Source organism: Hyaena hyaena, unplaced genomic scaffold, assembly GCF_003009895.1.
Source record: "Hyaena hyaena isolate Hyena2069 unplaced genomic scaffold, ASM300989v1 scaffold_190, whole genome shotgun sequence".
In the NCBI taxonomy this organism is placed as follows: Eukaryota; Metazoa; Chordata; class Mammalia; order Carnivora; family Hyaenidae; genus Hyaena; species Hyaena hyaena.
Window position 1 is genome coordinate 1,830,480 of NW_024080822.1, and position 22,410 is coordinate 1,852,889.

General features: G+C 40.3%; 1 protein-coding gene across 1 annotated transcript in view; it reads right to left on the reverse strand.

Annotated features, from left to right (window-relative positions):
- KLKB1 (kallikrein B1) overlaps window positions 1-22,410 on the reverse strand; it is a 32,056-nt gene that overhangs the window by 2,395 nt on the left and 7,251 nt on the right. The window contains exons 4-13 of the mRNA XM_039241215.1: window positions 21,861-21,967; window positions 18,678-18,837; window positions 18,153-18,262; window positions 13,039-13,198; window positions 11,671-11,780; window positions 11,351-11,513; window positions 11,134-11,246; window positions 10,801-10,969; window positions 1,362-1,537; window positions 303-398 (exon numbers count right to left, since the gene is read on the reverse strand). Coding sequence (XP_039097146.1) covers window positions 303-398; window positions 1,362-1,537; window positions 10,801-10,969; window positions 11,134-11,246; window positions 11,351-11,513; window positions 11,671-11,780; window positions 13,039-13,198; window positions 18,153-18,262; window positions 18,678-18,837; window positions 21,861-21,967 — 1,364 coding nt within the window. The remainder of the gene's footprint in view (window positions 1-302; window positions 399-1,361; window positions 1,538-10,800; window positions 10,970-11,133; window positions 11,247-11,350; window positions 11,514-11,670; window positions 11,781-13,038; window positions 13,199-18,152; window positions 18,263-18,677; window positions 18,838-21,860; window positions 21,968-22,410) is intronic.

Consider the following 22,410-nt stretch of genomic DNA (forward strand, 5'->3'; position numbering starts at 1 on the left):
GGTTTGCCTGCCTATGCTCTTGGTCTTAATATCAAGGCAGGACAATGGCGAAGAGACTGGAACACTATTAACACTGAGGATAGGATGGGCTTGAATGGTCTTGCTAGCCCTATATGGAACCAAACCTTTATGTGAAGTCACACAAGTGATCTTTATTATAAAGCAAGATGCTTAAAAGCTTACCTTATACATTTTTCCAGACCCATATTTCCAGAAATACATCTTCTCAAAAATCACTGAGTAAATATTTGAGGTGAGATAAGGCTTCTTTTAAGGACAACATTTAAAATGTCATGCCGTACCTTTTTCTTTCGTGAAGCCCCATCCAGTTACCCAACAATTAGTATAAATTGTTTTTGCATCATCTTTGGAAGGTAGGCATACTGGTTTTTGGAATTCTGAAAGGTAATTTTTAAAGTAGAGTTTGGTTAAATAAAGGTATGGAGTTTGACTTTAAAAATATACACTCTCCTTTTCCTAGGTTCTCTTTTTATAGAGCAGCACCAAGGTCAATGACCCTCTTGCTTTCTCCTCAACTGCTGAGGTCAATGACTCAAGAAAATTTCTCATCTCCAGAGTCATTTTCACATGACATGCTTGGTGTCAAAGTTTCTGGATTAAATCTTAAACTTCAGAACAAAAGTTTCGGACAAGAGCATTAAAAATTCTTGTGTTTTATCCTATGTGTGATACTTTGAAGAGTAGTAACAGTATCTCCAGACACTACTTTAAGTGTGTTTAAGTGCTTTAAATTATTAACTGACAATTTTTATAACAAACGAACAGGTCATTATCATGCTCATTTTACAGATGAGGAAATTCGAGGTGCCAAGAGGTAGGAGCAACTTGCTGGGGGTCTCAGGATGGTTACTGGGCACCGTGGGTATTCACCAGCTGGGGAGCAAAGTTCTTCCAAAGGCCACACCTCCAACCACCATGCTACTGGCATCCCAGAACCTCCTTCTGCATCAGTCTCTACTCACGTTCGACCTGGGAATTATGACCTGGCCCCGTTTGCCTTCACGTATTCCTACTATGCCTCAGGCAATTGTATTTCCGCTACTTTTGTCAAAGAGATCTAGGCTTCCCAAATGGCCATTTCCTATGTGCAGTATTTCATTAGTGTAGAGGTGGTTGTATTCTTACCTGAAGAAACCAATTAATGTGTCTTGACCCTTAAGTAGAAGATATTTATCCAGATCACAGATGTTACCTTCCTTGGCAATTCTCAGCTTTCCTCCCACTCCACTAACCAGGAAATAAAGACAACCTGTCCGCATTCTGCCCTCTTATTCAAACTGAAGTGAAAATTTAAACTGCTGAACTCAGCTGTCTAGCGTCTCTTCGAATATGCCACGTACCTGTGTAATTCAAAGGAGCCTCAAGTTTTATTAAGGCAATATCATCACCACTTTCTGAGGTTTTGTAATTTTGGTGGATAATAATCTCCTTTATTCGTGAGAAAGGAGTTTCTGTTGTTATCTCGGACAGATTAAAAATGCCACTATAAATGCGCCAAATGTCCGGCAGGGGAAGCCTGGGAGAAAAAAATAAATACCAATTTGAAACCAGAAAGACTGGCTTTGATATTGGTCCTTTTTCTTTCGCTTTACTTTTCAAAAAAAAGAACTGGGAAGAAAATACTACATATGGGATATTTTTACTTACCTAATTTTGCTCCCTGGCGATTTGTCATCACTACCAACAGCAGTCCTGAATCTCTAAAGATTTTATTAGAAATACTGAGAATGTACATCTATGTAGTTATTCCATGTTTACTGTAAGTAAAGATAGAAGAACGTTGCTGTCCCAGTCCTGAGAGAAACTGATTGGGAGAGATTCACGGTTTACTATGGGAAAATCCTGCTCAGTTCACCAAACCTCAAAGCAATTGCTTCCATTGTCCCAAATTGTCAAGAAGTCAGACCAACGTTACACAAGCCCACTCACTGGGAAAATTAGGGAGGCTTCAGTGTTATTTAAAATGCTGTCTATCTAGGGGCTTCTGGGTGGCTCTGTCAGTTAAGTGAATGACTCTGGATTTTGGCTCAGGTCATGATCTCATGATTCATGAAATCAAGCCCCACATTGGGGTCTGCACTGACAGCATGGAGCCTGCTTGGGATTCTCTCTCCCTCTCTCTGTGCCTATCCCCTGCTCATGTCCTCTCTCTCTCTGTCTCTCTCTCTCTGTGAAAATAAATAAACTTGCAGAATAATGATCTATCTAGGTCTCTGGCTGGAGTAACACAAGTGGGAGCACTGGGTGCAGGGCTCAAAGCAAAACTCCAAGGTGGCTCAAGAAAAAGGCAGACAAGGGGCTAGAGGCAAGATGGCGGAGAAGTCGGGAGCTCCGTACTTTTTGACTACCCACATCTCTCAAACAAGGCAGGGCTGAAGCCATAGAACACTGAACCACAGGAGTCTGGGAGGAAAAGAGAGTCTACTAAGAAAAGGGGCTCAGAGGTGTGTGACTGCAAACTGGGAAAGATAAAAACAGGCCAGGGCCTGGACGCACAGAGGGGAGGGAGCCCACTCTGCGGAGAGACGAGGGGAAGAGAAAGAGTGGGTGAAACTGCTCACAGAACTGTCCCTGGAGAAGAGAAAAACCTCTGCTGAGGATGGAGAGGGATCCTATCATCCCATCTCTAACCGCAGGGTGTTCTGAGAAATATCCTATCTCTAGATATGGCACTTTCTTTGGGCTGGGCACCCCGGTCCCAGGCAGTGACAGGAGAAACTGCTCTCTTACTCCCCCTACTCTATCCCTGGCTAGGAAGCTGCCTGGCCTGCAGGATGACATTTTTGGCAGTATCATTAAAGCGCTGGGACTAAGATCTGGAAACAAGTCAGGGCTTGGGACATAGAACATGGCCTGCCTTGGCTATGCCTGCGGCACAAGGAGATTGGACCCAAAAGAGTGATTTGCAATGCTTCGTTCTAGAAGGGACTGGGGCGCCATCAGTTTGCTCCCCACAACCACCTAGGCAGGGCCTCAGGGAGCCCACCACAGACCCTAATGGAGGTGAGACCAGCCTACACCAAGCCACGCCCATGTGTGCTGGAGAGCTTTTTTCTTTTTTTTTTTTTTTAACCAGAGCCTGGGGCAAGACCAACCTTGATGCATTGCCTTGATTAACTCTAGATCAATTCTTGCTATATTTTCCCTTGTCTCATTCTTATCTCTCCACTCCAATGGACTAGGCACTCTGGTTATTGGTTTGCTAAACAGTCACATTTAATTCATTCTCTTGATGCATATTCTACACCTCCTTCATTACCTTCCTTTCTCTCTCTCTGGAATAATCAGACTATATAGTTTCTTTGGGTAACATTATCTTTGTTTCTTTCTTCTTGCCTCCTACATTTTCTCCGGTTTCTCTCTCTGAATTAAGCCTTTTAGTCTCTCCGCCTGGTCAATGTTCAATTTTGCTTTCTCCCCACCTTTGTCATTTCTCTCGTTGTATATGCTCTGACATGAACACTGCCTTCATCCTGCTTTTTATTTGTAGCGGGGTTTCTGGTTTTATGCTTTTAGACTGTCCTTTGTCTTTTTTCCTTTCCTTTTTCTTTTTTTCTTTCGGTTTGCTTGTTAGGTTGATTTGTCTGTGCGTTTCCATGCTTTTGTTCCTTGTGTGTTTGTCTGTTTTCCTTTTCAGGGCTACCTCAAGAAACAAGCCAAAGTACACATGGCACAGAGTCCCAAATATCACTACAAGTAGGGAAACAAAAAACCAAAGACACAACAAGAGAGACCAAGGGACACCAATAAAAGAACATTGCCTGAATGGACAGGCCCTGGACAGTCAATGAGCTTCCTTTAATATAACAGTACTCACAGGTGTGGAGTGCATCACAAACTCTTAAAACTGACAAGAGACAGAAAGTTAGCCAAAATGATGAAACGGAAGAACTCTCCTCTAAAGCAATTCCAGGAAGAAATGACAGCTAAAGAATTGCTCAAAACAGATATAAGCAACATAACTGACTACGAATTTAGAACAATAGTCATAAAAATAACTGCTGGGCTTGAAAAGGCATGGAACACACCAGAGAAGCTACTGCTACAAAGATAATGTACCTTAAAAATAGTTGTGATGAATTAAAAAAATACTATAAATGAGATGCAAAATAAAATGGAGGCAGCTACAGCGAAGATTGAAGAGGCAGAGAGGAGAATAGGTGAATTAGAAGACACAATTATAGAAAAAGAGGAAGCTGAGAAAAAGAGAGATAAATTGATCCAGGAGCACGAAAGGAGAATTCGAGAACCGAGTGATGCAATCAAATGGAACAATATCCATAAGAAGAAGAAAGAAAAAAAGGAGCTGAAGGAGTACTTGAACAAATTATAGCAGAGAACTTCCCCAATCTGGGAAAGGAAACAGACATTGAAATCCAAGGGGCACGAAGAACTCCCCTCAGACATAACCGAAATCGATCTTCTGCATGACATGTCATAGTGAAACTGGCAAAATAGAAGGACAAAGAGAGAATTCTGAAAGCAGCTAGCGATAAAAGGGCCCTAACATACAAAGGGAACTATCAGAGTAGTTGCAGACCTATCTACTGAAACTTGAAGGCCAGAAAGGAATGGCAGGAAATCTTCAATGGGATGAACAGAAGAAAATATGCAGCCAAGAATCCATTATCTAGCAAGCCTGTCACTCAGAATAGAAGGAGAGATAAAAGTCTTCCCAAATAAACAAAAATTGAACAAATTCATCACCACTAAATCAGCTCTATAAGAAATACTAAGAGGGACTCTATGAGGGAAATGTTGCAAGGAACACAGAGTACCAGAGACACCACCACAAGCATGAATCCTACAAAGAACACAATGACCCTATCAATAATAACACTGATATAAATGGACTCAATGCTCCAATCAAAAGACATAGGGTAGCAGAATGGATTAAAAAAAAAAACAAGATCCATCTATTAGCTGTCTTTAAGAGACTCATTTTAGACCTGAGGACACCTTCAGATTGAAAGTGAGGGGATGGATAGATATCTATTATGCTACAGGAAGTCAAAAGAAAGCTGGAGTAGCCACACTTATATCAGACACACTGGACTTTAAAGTAAAGGCAGTAACAAGGGATGAAGAAGTGCATTATATAATAATTACAAGGTCTATTAATCAGGAAGGGCTAACAATTATTAATGTCTACACTCTGAATACGAAGGCACTCAAATACATAAAACAATTAATCACAAATAGAAACAATCTTATTCATAAAAATGTGCTAATAGCAGGGGACTTTAATACTCCACTTACAGCAATGGATAGATCAACTAGACAGAAAATCATTAAAGAAACAATGGACTTGAATGACACATTGGACCAGTTGGATTTGACAGATATAGTTAGAACTCTATATCCTGAGGCTATGGAATTCACTTTCTTCTCAAGTGCACATGGCACATTCTCCAAGATAGATCACATACTGGGTCATAAAGCAACTCTCAATATATATGAAAGCATTGAGACCATAACATGCACACTTTCATATCACAATACTTTGAAACTTGAAATCAATCACAAGAAAACGTCTAGAAAACCTCCAAAATCATGGAGGTTAAAGAACACCCTACTAAAGAACAAATGGGCTAACCAGCCAATTAGAGAAGAAATTTAAAAATATATAGAAACAAATGAAAATAAAAATGCAACAATCCAAATACTTTGAATTGCAGCAAAGGCCGTCCTAAGAGGAAAGTACATTGCACTCCAGGCCTATTTCAAGAAACTAGAAAAAGCACAAATACAAAATCTAATTGTGCACCTAAACGAACTGGAAGCCAAGCAGCAAGAGCACCCCAAACCCAGCCGAAGAAGAGAAAGAATAAAGATCAGGAGAGAAATAAACAACATAGAATCCAAAAAGACAGTTGAACAGATCAATGAAACCAGGAATTAGATTTTTGAAAAAATAAACAAAATTGATAAACCTCTAGCCAGCCTTCTCAAAAAGAAAAGAGAAAGGACTCAAATAAACAAAATCACAAATGAAAATGGATTTATTACAACCATTTCCTCAGAAATACAAACAATTATCAGAGAACCCTAGGAAAAATTATATGCCAACAAACTGGACAACTTAGAAGACATGGACACTGGGTGTTATATGGAAACCAACTAACAATAAACTATTAAAAACTTTTTTTAATTAAAAACTTTTTTTAATTAAAAAAAAAAAGAAGAAATGGACAAATTACCAAAATTCCAACGGGAAGAGATAGAAAATCTGAACAGACCCATATCTAGTGAAGAAATTGGACCAGTTATCAAAAATCTCCCAACAAATAAGAGCTCAGGGCCAGATGGCTTCCCTGGGGAATTCTACCAGACATTTAAATCAGAGTTAATACCCATTCTTGTCAAGCTATTCTAAAAAATAGAAGTGGAAGGGAAACTTCTGGATTCATTCTACAAGGCCAGCATCACTTTGATTCCCAAATCAGACAGAGACCCAGCCAAAAAAGAGAACTACAGGCCAATATCCTTGATGAATACAGATGCAAAAATCCTCAACAAGATACTTGCAAATCGAATTCAACAGCACAAAAAAAGAATTATCCACCATGATCAAGTGGGATTCATTCCTGGGACACAGGGCTGGTTCAATATTCGCAAATCAATCAATGTGATACATCACATCAACAAAAGAAAAGATAAAAACCATATGATTCTGTCGACAGATGCAGAAAAAGCATTTGACAAAATACAGCATCCTTTCTTAATAAAGACCGTTGCAAAAGTCGGGATTGAACTTACTTAAACATCATAAAAGCCAATTATGAGAAGCCCACAGCTAATATCATCCTCAATGGGGAAAAAACTGAGAGCTTTCCCCCTGAGATCAGGAACACGACAGGGATGTCCACGCTCATTACTCTTGTATAACATAGTGCTGGAAGTCCTAGCATCAGCCATCAGACAACAAAAGAAAATAAAAGGCATCAGAATTGGCAAAGAAGAAGTCAAACTTCCACTTTTCGCAGACGACAGGATACTCTACATGGAAAACCCAACAGACTCCACCAGAAGCCTACTAGAATGGATCCATGAATTCAACAAAGTCGCAGGGTACAAAATCAACGTACAAAAATCGGTTGCATTTTTATACACCAACAATGAAGCAACAGAAAGAGAAATCAAGAAACGGATCCCATTCACAATTGCCCAAAAAACCCACAAAATACCTAGGAATAAANAAAGTGACAGGGTATAAAATCAACGTACAGAAATCGGTTGCATTTTTATACACCAACAATGAAGCAACAGAAAGAGAAATCAAGAAACGGATCCCATTCACAATTGCCCAAAAAACCCACAAAATACCTAGGAATAAACCTAACCAAAGTTATAAGAGATCTGTATGATGAAAACTATAGAAAACTTACGAAGGAAATTGAAGAAGACACAAAGAAGTGGAAAAATATTCCATGCTCATGGATCCGAAGAATAAATATTGTTAAAATGTCATGACTACCCAAAGCAATCTACACATTCAATCCAATCCCAATCAAAATTGCACCAGCCTTCTTCTCAAAACTAGAACTACCCTAAAATTTGTATGGAACCACAAAAGACCCCGAATACCCAAAGTAATATTGAAGAAGAAAACCAAAACGGGAGGCATCACCATCCCAGACTTTAGCCTCTACTACAAAGATGTCATCATTAAGACAGTAAGGTATTGGCACAAAAACACATAGACCAATGGAATAGAATAGAGAACTCAGAATTGGACCCACAAATGTATGGCCAATTAATCTTTGACAAAGCAGGAAAGAGTATCCAATGGAAAGTAGACAATCTCTTTAATAGATGCTGTTGGGAGAACTGGACAGCAACGCGCAAGAGAATGAAACTAGACTACTGTCTCACACCATACACAAAAATAAACTCAAAATGGATAAAGGACTTGAATGTGAGACAGGAAACCATCAAAACCCGAGAGGAGAAAGCAGGAAACAAACTCCTTAACCTCAACTGCAGCAATTTCTTACTAGACACATCTCTAAAGGCAAGGGAATCAAGAGCAAAAATGAACTATTGGGACTTCTTCAAGATAAAAAGCTTCTGCACAGCAAAGGAATCAATCCATAAAACTAATAGGCAACCGATGGAATGGGAAAAGATAGTTGCAAATGACATATCAGATAAAGGGCTAATATCCAAAATTTATAAGGAACTCACCAAACTCTGCACCCAAAAAACAAATAATCCAGTGAAGAAATGGGTAGAAGACATGAACAGACAAACAGACACTTCTCCAAAGAGGACATCCAGATGGCCAACAGAGACATGAAACAATGCTCAGTGTCCCTCATCATCAGCGAAATACAAATCAAAACCACACTGAGATACCACCTCACGCCAGTCAGAGTGGCTAAAATGAGCAAATCAGAGAACTCTAGATGTTGGCAAGGATGTGGAGAAACGGGCACCCTCTTACACTGTTGGTGGGAATATAAACAGGTGTAACCCCTCTAGAAAACTGTGAAGATTCCTCAAAAAATTAACAATAGAACTCCCTTATGACCCAGCAATAGCACTGCTAGGAATTTACCCAAGAGATACAGGAGTGCTGATGCATAGGGGCACATGTATCCCAATGTTCATAGCAGCATTCTCAACAATAGCCAAATTATGGAAAGAGCCTAAATGTCCATCAACTGATGAATGGATCAAGAAGATGTGATATATTTATACAATGGAATACTACGTGGCAATGAGAAAGAATGAAATCTGGCCGTGTGTAGCAACGTGGATGACACTTGAGGGAGTTATGCTGAGCGAAATAAGTCAGGCAGAGAAAGACAGATACCACATATTTTCATTTATAAGTGGAACAGGAGAAATTTAACAGAGGACCGTGGGGGAGGAAAAGGGGAAAAAACAGTGGAGGAGAGGGAGGGAGGCAAACCATGAGAGACTCTCGAATGCTGAGAACAAACTGAGGACTCATGGGTGTGGGGGGAGAGGAGGGAGATGGGCATGGAGGAGGGCACTTTTTGGGATGAACACTGGGTGTTATATGGAAACCAACTTGACAATAATCTATAAAAGGAAAAACAATAAACCATCTCCTGAACTGTAAAAAGATAAAATAAAATAAAATAAATAAAATAAAATAAATATTAAGTTATTAGAGTAACAATGTAAAAAAAAAAAAAAGAAAGAAAAAGGCAGACAAGCCAGCAGACTTCCCTAAGGCCAAGCTGGAGAAAAAAGGGATGCGGGATAACACCTGTTTACTGAAGACCACGGAGCAGGAGAGGCCGAGTGAAATTTCCTAAGAACTTGGAGCATTCCTCATTCCTGTCATCTTGGAGACACCTCAATCAGGAGAGTGTCATTGCAGGAATGAGTAAAGGGTCAAAGGGCACAATCTTCCCGTTATAACATGATTAGTTCTGAGGACCTAACATACAGCATGGTGACCTTAGTTAACAACACCTGAAATAGTTGAAAGTTGCTCAGAGTGTGAATCGTCTCAGTTCGCACCACACACACACATACACAGTATTTCTGTGTGGTGATGGATGCATGGATTAACCTTAATAGGCTAATCGTTTTGCAATGCCTGCATATGTGAAATCATGACACTGCACCCCTTAAATTTACACAATGTTATATATCAATTATATCTCAGTAAAGCTGAGAAAAAAGGATGAAAATTCTTGGCCCTAAGTTGGGATGCATTTAGTAAAAAGGGGATCTACTGTTTCCCTTCATGGGGTCTTCCTTCCAGGTCAATAGCCTTCCCCTTAGCAATGCCCATGCTCTGCTGACTGGGGCCCCATGATGCTATGCGGTGACCATGAAGGAGTCTTGCTCCGCCCACCTGTGCCACCGACCCTGATATATTTCAGCAGCTGTATCCTCAATCTGGACTCATGCAACCCCGGCCCTATCTTTTCGACAGGGGAAGAGGGAGAATTTCACACAAACGAAATATTTCTTGAGAGAGACCAACTATCTTTTATTTTAGGGCTATTAGTGTTTCTTGCTTACTACTATGCTTCATCTATTTTTACATTTCTTATTTAAATATAGCTTATTTTTTTAAAATTTATGTTCCAACTATAGTACTAAGCATTTTAAGTATGTCACTTAATCTAACAACCTTGTGAATTAAATACTATTATTACTCATACTTCACGGATAGGAAAATAAAGCTAAGAGATTTACAAGTCGCCCAAGGTCATTCATACCTCTGATAAGTGTCAGAGCTGTGATTCATGCCCTGTTCTAACTATAAAGTCTGAGTGTTTTAAAACTTTAAAATCCTGCCACATGTACAATTTGCCCAATAACAGAGAAATATTATATCAGATTTATTCTCTGAAACATATAGGGAAATAAACTATCACATTTTTGTTTTCACTATTAATATTATTTAGCATATGTGTGATTCAGAGAGCTTAAAGTAAAATCTCTCTAGGCCTGAAAATGAAGTCTTTGAAGAATACATTTAGGGAGCGGCGGATGGAGGTGGCAGCAGGCGGGACATTTTTTTTTTGTTATTCTTTAAAGTAGGAGTGATAGCCCCCCGGAACATCAGTCAGTCCTGAAAACAGGCCACACTGTGTGCTGATGGCTCAGTGCTCAGACAGGCCCTACCTACTTGGTCACCATTTTGAATATCAGCCCCGCTTTAAAATGTCTTTTATTCAAGAATAAACTTCAACTAATAAACTGACGTGATGATCAAGAAACTGAACTTAGATTTTTTAAGACAAAAAGGCAAGATAAGACCCTCCATAAGATGCACCCAATACTTACCCGTCAAAGCAATGGGCGGCAGTTAGGACCCACTGGTGTCCAATGATCGACCCTCCACACAGGTGGCTCTGGGCTGTGAGCTTCACTTGCAGGCTGACTTGCCAAGGCCACTCTCCCCAAGAAGAGTTGGTTCCTCCAACAATGCGTGTGTCTGTTTTTGTTGTGCAGACTGAAAAGAGCGTGTTAAAGTTAATGGTTGGAAGCAGAGGAGAATCAGAGCTCTCTTTAGCCAAGGGAAATGAAATACATAATCCTAATGTTTGAGGTTAGGCAAGCTATCAAAATAACACAGACAGCCCTTTACAGTTCCGTGAAAAAGTGAGGCTTACTCACCAGAACCGTCCCCACTTTTACACATCCGCAAAGAATACCCAGAGCTCACTCGCGTCTCATATGTAATCCTAGTTGGGGACCCATCCAAAGATAATCGTAAGGAACACTTGCACCTCGATAAAAGGGTCGATATAAGGATTAGATCTTCACAGAGGAGGATAATTCATAAAATTGTCTTGTTGACTTTCTTTGAAAAAAAAAAAAAAGGTTCACTAACTTCTTTCCTCGACAGTCTTCTGGGAGTAAAGAATAAGTAAAAAACTGACAGCGAATCATCTTAGTACAAGCTTCTTGGCAAACATTCACTCCTTCAACAAAGGTTACATTCAACTCTTCCCCTTCAAAATCAACCCCTGAGTAAATTTTGGAATGACAGGGCTCTGTGTGAATTAGAGACATAAGAAGACGTAAAATGAAAGCAATAAGCCACATTTACACAAGCTGTTGGCACGCTGAGGATTGTTTCGTTGCTATTACTTGTTAAAAGATCAAAACATTTCATCCATTTTATGTAATATCATTACTGAATCACATTACCGGGCAAAGTTTGCTTGCAGGTTAAAAGGCTGTATCCAGATATGGTGTTTTCCTGAGGAGTAGGGGAACTTGGGGTCCCATTTTTGGAAGTCTTAAGAAAGCAAACATTCCTATTAAAAAAAAAAAAAAAAAAAGCAAGAGACAGAGAAACAAAACTATGTTAAAGGCAAACACCAAAAGCACTTTGTCTCTTGAAAAGCACCCTACAAATTGTATTCTTCTGAGAGACTCTATCCAAAGTAAAGCAGACCACAGGTCTCTAATAACTTACAGAGATTAAATGTAAAAATCAAGCCACATCTCCCTCTGAAGAAAACCTAGAGGCGCAGATAACCTGAAAAGATGAGAATGGTAACGTTCCACCTTCTCATTAAAAAAGCAAAAGGAAAAAGAGCTCAGAACAAATTCTGGGGTTTTATGCTGCTCACACTATTGTCTAACTGTGTCTCTGTCCCTTAGCTCCTCCTTGTAGAGAAAGAAAACGCAGGTTCTCTGAGGGTAAAGAGGTCAAGCAGCATAAACAGGGCTCTGCTTTCAAAAACACGGGCATCAGAGACAACATTAAAGAAAGTGCCTCAAGTTTTTACTTCAAGCTAATAAGATAAAACACTAAGATCGTTAAGAAAGGTATCCGATCCTTTTTAAAATTATTGCTGCTGTTCCATGGATATAATGGTGGTGTTTTAATAAGGGAAGCTAGGGAGGGGCGCCTGGATGCTCAGTTGGTTAAGTGTCTGACTTTTGTTTTCCGCGGGCTTTTTAAAAATGTTTACTTATTTCTGAGGCAGAGAGAGAGAAAGAAACAGAGTGCAAGCCAGGGAAGGACAGAGAGACAGGGAGACAGAGAATCTGAAGCAGGGTCCAGACTCTGAGCTGTCAGCATAGGGCCTGATGCGGGGCTTGAACCCTTGAGCTGCAAGATCGTAACCTGAAGATCATAAGCGTCAAAGTTGGACGCTTAACCAACTAAGCCACCCTGGCATCCCTAAGTGTCTGACTTTTGGTTTTGGTTTTGAGTTGGTTTCGGCTCATGTTATGCTCTCACTGTGAGTTTGAACCCCGCATGGGACTCTGTGCTGCCAGTGGGGAGCCTGCTTGGGATTCTCCGTCTCCCTCTGTCTCTGCCCCCCCCCCCGCCAACTTGCTCCCACTGGCACGCTCTCTCCCTCTCTTTCTCAAAAATAAATAAACATTAAAAACAAGAAGGTAGGTGGAAAAGCCAATTAAGTTCTTAACTAACCTGCACCTGGCAGAAAAGGACCTGCTGTGGCTTCGAGCGCTCCAAGCGAAATGAACAAAAGTTTTCCAAAATTCGAACTATCAAATTACGGAGATAACAGGACAGTAGCAAATGTTACACATTCTTACCTTCGCTGTTCCAGATGCCACGCCTTTGTGTGGAAAGTAAAGAAGAGGCAGTTAGGATGGTAGGTGCAAATGGTTTGACATACGAAAGCGTCCGGGGTAATGACTCTGGCAACGTCCACATCCGAAAATGCTAGATGCTGGAAAATGTTCCTGTGGCAGCCTGTGAATTCACAGAGGGGAGACCGTCCTCGAATGACACGAGGCTAAGGTGACTTGTACTTTGTCCTCATAACTAAGGAAATTATGACTATTGGTTACTCGTAACACTAGACATCCTCAGGGGGAAAAAGCAGGTTAAAATACCCTCAGACTTGTTTGCCATGTGGAAGAAGGAAAAATTGGTCTAAATCCGATAGAAGATAGATTCCTCTGTCAGAGAAATAAAGTAGCTCAACCTGTGTGTCCAGCTCCATGCCCACCCATGCAAAGTATTTAGGTTACTCAGCATATCCTTATATTCTCTTTATATTGCCTCAACCCTGAATTCCAGGCAGCAGGAGCATAAGGTTTTGTGGTGCATTTTCCTGAATATTACGAAAAAGAATTTAATAAAAAGAACGTAACAAAAATATCAGGTGACTAACAAAAAAATGCCATGTGCCCTTTGAAATTAGGAGAAAACCCACCTTCATTACCCTTAAATAATCTTATTTCTTTTTTTAACTTATTTTTTAATGTTGATTCATTTTTGAGAGAGAGACAGAGCACAAGTCAGGGAGAGGCAGAGAGAGAGGGAGACACAGAATCCGAAGCAGGCTCCAGGCTCCAAGCTGTCAGCCCAGAGTCTGATGCGGGGCTCAAACCCATGAACTGTGAGATCATGACCTGAGCTAAAGTCCAGCGCTTAACCAATTGAGTCACCCAGGTACCCCCATGCAATCTTATTTTTTAATTAGGTTTTTATTTATATTCATATTATTTACTAAGTTTGATAACATAAATTTTATAAAAATGATGGGGGCCTAAACAATAATGATAGTATTTACAGGAAGGACAAAAGGAGTTGTATCAAGAGAAAGTACCTCCTATGACATAATACCTACATATGGGTAGTCTAGGAAATGAGGCCCCAACTACCTAAATCTTTTTTAAAACAACACAGACTCTGGAAGCTGAAAGAAAACTTGTGCCAACCGATGACTCTATCCGCTGAAGGACATCGTGACAAGTTGTTCAACTTTTCTTAGATATTTATAATGATAGGAGCTCACTTCCTCATGCCAAGGCCCAATTCTTTTTAAAAAAATTTTTTAAATATTTATTTATTTTTGAGAGACAAAGTGTGAGTGGGGGAAGGGCAGACAGGAGAGGGAGACACACAATCTGAAGCAGGCTCTGGGCTCTGAGCTGTCAGCACAGAGCCCAATGGGGGGCTTGAACTCACAGATTGCGAGATCATGACCTGAGCTGAAGTTGGATGCTTAACCGACTGAGCCTCCCCAGGTGCCCTGACAAGGCCTAATTCTTTTCTGGACCATTCTAGGTGTTAGGATTTTTTTTTTTTTCTTATTTCTTCATGGTAGCACATACCTAGATCTGCCTAATGGAGCCACACACATTAGTCTCATCCCTTCTCCAAAGACAGCCCTTTATAAACAAAAAATTAAAATAGTCATCCTGACTCTCTTTCAGGTTCAATACCTTTAACCTGTCCCGTTAGCCATTTCTTGTTTTCCAATACTTCAGATTTCTTATGGTCCCGGTACCCACTTTTAAAGTGCTCTGGGCATCCATCGCTGCAGAGGAAATTGCAACACAGAACTGAATACAATTTCAGTCACTATCTGACCCGACCAGATGATAAAAAGCCAGGGTCTATCTTGCTTGGAAGACCATTTCCTTTTTTAGAGCTACTTTTTTTTCGTATTTCATTTGTTTTATCAAAAGCACTACAGGATGGTTGTGGGAGTGGCAGAGGAAGGACCCCAGAAAATCCTCTCTTCCATAGAAGCAATGGAAGCACGGGGAAAAGTGTCAAATGCAGTGTTTTTAGAACTCTATAAATTAATCAAATTATGGCTGTCCCAAGAGCATTTTATTCAAGAAGAACAGTAAGTTTGGGGGCCCTCAGGTGGCTCAGTCAGTTCAGCATCTGACTCTTGATTTCGGATCATGTCATGATCTCATGGTTCCATGAGATCTAACCTCAAGTCAGGCTCTGTACTGACAGTGCAGAGACTGCTTGGGATTCTCTCCTGTTCTCTCTCTTCTCTCTGCCCCTCCCTGAAAATACATAATAAATAAACATTAAAAAAAAAAAAAAGGATAGTCACGTAGGGCTTTTTGCTGACAGCTCAGGGCCTGGAGACTGCTTCAGATACTGTCTCACTCTGTGTTCCTCCCCGGCTTGTACTCTGTTTCTCTCTCTCTCTCTCTCTCAAAAATAAATAATTTTTTTTTTAATTTAAAAAAAGGAGCACCTGGGTGGCTGAGTTGGATAAGCATCCAACTTTGACTCAGGTCATGATCTTGTGGTTCCTGAGTTCAAGACCAGCATCGGGCTTTTTGCTGACAGCTCAGAGCCTGGAGCCTGCTTTGGATTCTGTGTTTCCCTCTCTCTTTGTTCCTCCTCTGCTCACTCACTCTTTCTGTCTCTCAAAAATACATAGAGATTTTTTAAAAATTGAAAAAAAAGAAGAGTGGGTTTTGTGAGGTTTCCATGTGCCCTGCTGTTGTTCTCCCCTCCCCAGTTTCATGGAAGCCTTGATACGAGCCTCACGATCATGCTGAAAGGAGACCGGCAGTGTGGCGTTCCTGGAGGGGACTGGAGGCGGCTGGGGCTGCTCCCATGCCCATCTTCACCCCCAGTTAAATGCCATTATTTCACTTGTCGGGAAATTCCTGGGGAAATCCTACTCACAAGGACTGAGTTCATTTTACACGGTTGAGAGCTTCTTCAGTGTTAACAGCCTTTTCCTTGCAAGTGTTTGTCTAGAACAAACAAACAAATGGGCAATTGTGTAACATTGCTGCTCCCTGGGGCAGCAATAGCCAGAGCAAACAACAGGCTGATAAACATCTTAAAAGGAAAACCAGAGGAAAGAGGGAGGTGGTGAAAATCTTGGACACATTCCTGGGAATCTAGAAGCCAGGTGCAAGTACAGGGCTGTGTGGCATGACCAGGGCTGTGCTCGTGGCCCCGAAAGATTTGAGAAAGTCTTAGGCTCTCAGGCTGGCCGACGTTTTGCCCTGGGTCAGCAGAAAGAGAAGGCCAAGGCAGGGTTGTGAAATGCCTGTCTCAACACTGAAAACATGCTCCAACACTCACAGAAAGCGCTGTGAGAACTTATGGATTGCAGGCATGTAAGGAAATCCTTGTCCAATCATTAGTTAACTATTAAGAAAACCAAGCAGAAACATCAGTAGTCATATACTCCAAAGAATAAATACTTCACAGTGTCAGTTCAGAAAAGCCACCAAACAAATAGCAGTAACAACAAAAAGGGGAAGTAGAGGAAGGAGGGAATCTGATTTCCAGGGTGACCATATGCTATTATTTAAAAGGTTTTGGGAGTGGCTCGGTTGGTTAAGCCCCCAACTTCGGCTCAGGTCATGATCTCATGGTTCATGAGTTCGAACCCCGCATTGGGCTCTGTGCTGATAGCTCGGAGCCTGGAGCCTGCTTTGAATTCTGTGTCTCTCTCTGCCCTTCCCCTGCTTGTGCTCTGTTTCTCTCTCTGTTAAAAATAAATACATGTTAAAAAAATAAAAAACAAATAAACGGTCTCAATTTTTTTACAAAGAAATTACAAGCCATGCAAAGACAAGAAAGAATGGCCCATACACAGAAGAAAAAAGGCAGTTAATACAAACCTTTGCTGAGGAAGTGCAAACTTCCTTTTTATTATGCAAAGACTGCAAGCTGGCTATTTTAAATATGGTCAAAGAACTAAAGGAAGCCGTGTTTAAAACACTGAAGAAAAATATGAAAATATGTCTTGTCAAATAAAGGATATTAATAAAGAGAAAGATACTATATTTTTAAAAAAGAACCAAATATGAATGTTAAATTAAATAATCAGTAAATTTGAACTGGAAATCTGGTACACAGCATGGAGGGGGTTTGCCTGAGGGAAAAGGAAACAGACTGGAAAACAGATGCGGGGTTGCCAAGTTCTTGATCTCCTGCAGAGGGGACCTAGCCTAGCACCTGATGCAGAGTCTGGCACAGAGATGGCCCTGGATACTGGGTAGTATTGGCCATTGGTGATTTGGTCTCAGCAATATCTTATTTTTAACACGCTGATATACTAAATATGGTGGAAGCTCGTGACAATTTTCTGGATAATTCCATCAAAATTATCTAAAAGTCTGAAACTACAGCACTTTACCAATTCATTACAGTTGAGTGGGTTTCCCTAGACAGTGGGCACTGCCGAGAAATGACCTTCTCGTTTTCCCTACAATGAACTGTACTAGTTGTCTATTGCTGCTATAACCACTAATCACAAGCCCAATGGCTTCAAACAACACAAATTTATTATCTCACAGTTCTGGAAATCAGAAGGCTGAAATGAGTCTCACTGTGATAAAGTCAAGATGTCGGCAGGGCTTTGTTCCTTCTGGAACCTCTATAGGAGGACCTGTTTCCTTGCCTTTTCCAGCTTCTAGAGGTTACCTTCTTTCCTTGGCTTGTGGATCTTTTCTCCATCTTGAAAGTCAGAGGTGAAACATCTTCAAATCTCTCTCTTTCTCTCTCTGATGCTTCTGTCTTCCTTTTTCTCTTGTAAGGACTCTCATGACTACATTGAGCCCACCCACATAATGTAGAATAATATCCCATCTCAAAATCCTTGGCTTAATCACATCTACAACCCCCCTTTTTCCATGTGAGGTAACATATTCACGTGTTCCAGGAACTAAGTGTGGACATCTTTGGGAGACTCTAAGTCTGCCTACTACAACACATAGTGAAATAGTAGCCATACACTAGTGAGTTCGAGCCCCACTTGGGGCTCTGTGCTAACTGTTCAGAGCTGTTAGGAGCCTGCTTAGGATTCTGTGTCTCCCTCTCTCTCTGCTCCTTCCCCTCTCACGCTGTCTCTCTCTGTCTCTCAAAAATAAATAAACATTAGAAAAATTTTGTAAAAAAGAAATAGTAGCCATACAATTACCAATTTCTGAGAGTGCACAGGGCTTCAGTGAGAATCCAGATGCCACGTTAGCCAGGACCTTTATACTGGTGGGGGTTCCTCCCGTACTGTGCTTTAAAAGGCAGGTGTTCCTGAATGTGAAGAAAAGAGGTTACTTCTCCCCCCACCACTGCAAGATGCATGCAGAAGTCCATTTTGCATTGAAATTATCCATGGTTGGTTGGAAATCAAGCAATCAGAACAATGACTTTGAAAATGAGTGGGTCAGGGGTTTGTGTTCTTAATCAGAGACATCATTCTGCTCTGCCCAGGGAAGGCTGGGGTGAGAATGGTGTGGGAGACATTATTCAACCAAACCCTCATTCCCCAAATGATGGAAATTAGTCTCCTTAGAAAAACTGACAACAAAACTGAGTAAATAAATAATCAGTGGTTAGGTCTAAAAGCCCTGTTTGGCTTTCCATTGTGGAAAAAAAAAGTTATGACGTGTACAATTAAATCTCAAAGGCACCATCAGAAAGGACAAAGGCTATGAATATTACTCACCGGTGCTCCGCATTGTAAAATGTGTGAGTGGCGTATGTGAAAAACTGGCAGTGAATGCTATTGGTGCACTTTTTTTGGCATTCTTCCGCACTTTCAACCTTAGAGACATTAAAATTGACTCCTCTCATATCAATGCCTTTATGAATGTCTCGGATGCAAGCTGTACAAAAAAGATGCACAGGGCAAATTCAGTCAGTTTCCTTCTAGAAGTACATCATCAGTTAGGCAAGGTAGTTTTGAAGGATAATAATCTGTTTTTCTTAGGGGATTTAATTTTTTTGTTACTAGATGATCAAACTCTGCTTGAAATAAACAGATTCCAATATGCTTTAGAGCACTACCATGGAGAAGGCGTTACTTTGCTTCCCAACCTGTAAGGTACGTGCAGCAATACAGGTAATAGTTCACCCTGAAATTAACAATGAGCACTGGACGACAAACTAAGGCAACAATAAGGAGGGCCCTGGGGACTGTTCTAGGGATTCGCATTCTTATACTAACTGCTGTGCCTTTGATTTTTTGCACTGAATGAAGAAGCTTCTCTCTTTGCTTATTTCTTGGCTTCAACTACTCCTGCCTGATGGCGAATTTCATCTGTAAACCCTGCAGTTGACATCCATGTGTCAAATCGTTACCATAAAAGGTGAGCAGTTCTTGCCTATTCATGATGAAATCATTTGTATTCTTGCTTTAAAATTTTGTTAAATTTTCACATCAGCATCCTTTCAGTTGAAATCTATCTTATTTACAAAAAATATAGATAATTCTTTTAATAGACAGTGAACCAAATTTATGATTTAGGCTTTTTAAATTTATTTTTTTATAAAACATTTTTCTTAATAATTACTTATATTTGAGAGAGAAACAGACAGAGCACAAGCAGGGGAGGGGCAGAGAGATAGGGAGACGCAGAATCTGAAGTAGGCTTCAGGCTCTAAGCTGTCAGCACAAAGCCCAATATAAGGCTCGAAATCATAGACCACTAGATCATGACCTGAGCTGAAGTCAGCCACTCAATTGACTGATCCACCCACATACCCCAAGGCTTCTTTTTTAAGCATCCAAATTTATTAGTTAGGTCCTTGATAAAGAAACCAGCAATATAAACCATAATGTATTTGATGTAATATTCCATTCCTCAGAGGTATGGTTAAAAAAGTCATAAAGCTAGATTTAATGGTGGGAATGACAGAAAATGTACAAACTAGTAGGAAAACAATATATTGAGGAGGGTGGGGCAGTGGATAACTCACAATGATTCACACATACAGGAATCTGTAGATTCTAGAAATGAAGTATCTTTCCCATTTCCAGTTTCCAGAAACTCACTGAGTTGAGAAGGGATAATTGGAAACTAAAACTTTTCTTTATGATCAATTGAAAGCTATAAGTCTACCTATAACCGTTTTACACAAAAATTGGTCCTGAGCTTAGGGACTTTATATCCTTGGGAGCAATTATTCACTTTAATTTGAGATACTCGGGGAGAGTTAGAAAGGAACATAAAATCAAGTTCTGTAAGACTAAGTTTGGGAAAAAATTAACAATGACTAAAAAGTATGGAGAAAAGCAAAATATTGTTCTTTAAATTTTATTATGATAACATAATGAAAAATAATGCTTAATTAAAAATTTATACTATGTTGTTTGAGGACATAAATTTGATCTTATGAAATGGGACATGTACTCATCCTCAGGTATGTAAACTACATATTGGCTAAGTCAGATCCCCATGTTTATAACGAAGGACCAGATACTATACAAACTGCAGGCACAAAGCATATGCATGAGTATTGAGGGAGTGGTTCATGGTTAATGGGGGAAGGAAGGATTCAAAAAAACTTTAGGGGCGCCTGGGTGGTTCCATCAGTTAAGTGTTCGACTTCGGCTCAGGTCATGATCTTACAGTTCGTGGGTTTGAGCCCCGCATTGGGCTCTGTGCTGACAGCTCAGACCCGGGAGCCTGCTTCAGATGCTGTGTCTCCCTCTTTCTCTGCCCCTCCCCTACTCACACTTTGTCTCTTGCTCTCTCAAAAGTGAGTAAACACTAAAAAAATGTTTTTAAACCTTTAAAATGCCTGAAATTTGGGACTACAAAATTAACTGTAAACAGTAAAGGTAAAACGGCAGTGACGTATAGTCACAATGTGGGCATCTGAAGGTTCTGTCAGCCCAATGATTGTGAGATTCTTTTCTGTACTTTTCACTTTCAGATCAGTGGTGTCAGGGAAATGGTTCATTTGCCTTAAATTGGGATAGTGTTGGAAATTGTTTCATAAGGCATTAGTAGCAATAAGTGTTAGAATTTAAATTTCCTGGCCTTATTTTTTAAAAGAAATATTATTCTTTTTTTAAAGTTTTTTGAGAAAGAGAGAGCCCACATACATGAGAAAGTGGGAGGGGTGGGGGGGAGAGAGAGAGAGAGAGAGAGAGAAAGAGAGAGAGAGAGAGAGAGAGAATCCTTAGCACGCTCCACACCATCAACATGGAGCCCGATGTGGGGCTTGAACACACAGACCACAAGTTCATGACCTGAGCAGAAATCAAGAGTCAGATGCTTAACCAACTAATCCACTCAGGTGCCCTGGAGGTATTATTATTGGCGAGACGTACAGAGCCCAGGCCTTCAGTTTGGGGGCTTCATGGGGTTTCTTAACTGCTGCATTATTGACATTTGGGACCAGAAAATCTTTGTCATAGGGACTTCCCTCTGCCTTGTGGAATGTTTAGCAGCATCTCTGACCTCTACCTACTTGATGCCAGTAGCATCCCTGCATGTTGTGACGAATGTCCCATGGATGAAGGACAAAGTCACCCGTGGTGGAGAACTACTGAGAACCAATGGCGTACAAATTATCTCAAGTAAAGCAGGAAAAGAGACATTTTCCACGTTCTTCTTTAAGAGTCTTATCTGCACTTGGGGGTAGAGGAAGGGGCTGCTGTCTGAATGTGCACCCACTGTCTGCAAATCTTACACTGTAGGCCTAATCTCATGAATAAGAGAGCCTCCTTAAGCATGTAACTAACAGCAAGAGGGAGGACACATCCACAATAGTCCCTCATGCCTGGTAGCTTTCTGAGTGCTCCCTTCCAAAAGTCCAAGGCAGTACAGAGATTGAGCAGAAGCTATTTTAAGGCAAACCCATTACTCATTCAAACTTAGCTAAGGAATCAACAGCTTACCACTTATTTGATGGCCACATTGCTTTAAGGAGTGTCCAGAAATCGCACTTGCCCGTGACATTTTTGGCAGAGTTCCTGTAATACTGTCTTTCAGGAAGCAACCAAATCTGTTTTTAAAAGTACCGTCAATTAGAGAGTAGAATAATAAACACACATTGAGGAGATGTCTAACATTTTCTATACACTAATAAATATGGCCAAGAATAAGGAAAAAATCAGAGCTTCCTTGATGGTTTCTAGAAAGAACATTCTTAGAGACAATTGCATAAAATTTAACAGTCTTTGTAATTCCTAACTTCAGCATTATTTCTCTTTTTTAAAAAGAAAACATTTTTAATTACAGAAACTCATTTTCCCATGTTTCTTTTTTTTTTAATTTTGACATTCTTTATTGTATTTAGAGAATTTAATTGATACTGTTTTACCAAACACTGACATCATATATCATCTCATTTACCTAAAAGAGCTGACTTTTTTTTTTTTTTACAAATAGTTTATTGTCTAATTGTTTCCATATAACATCCAGTGTTCATCCCCACAAGTGCCCTCC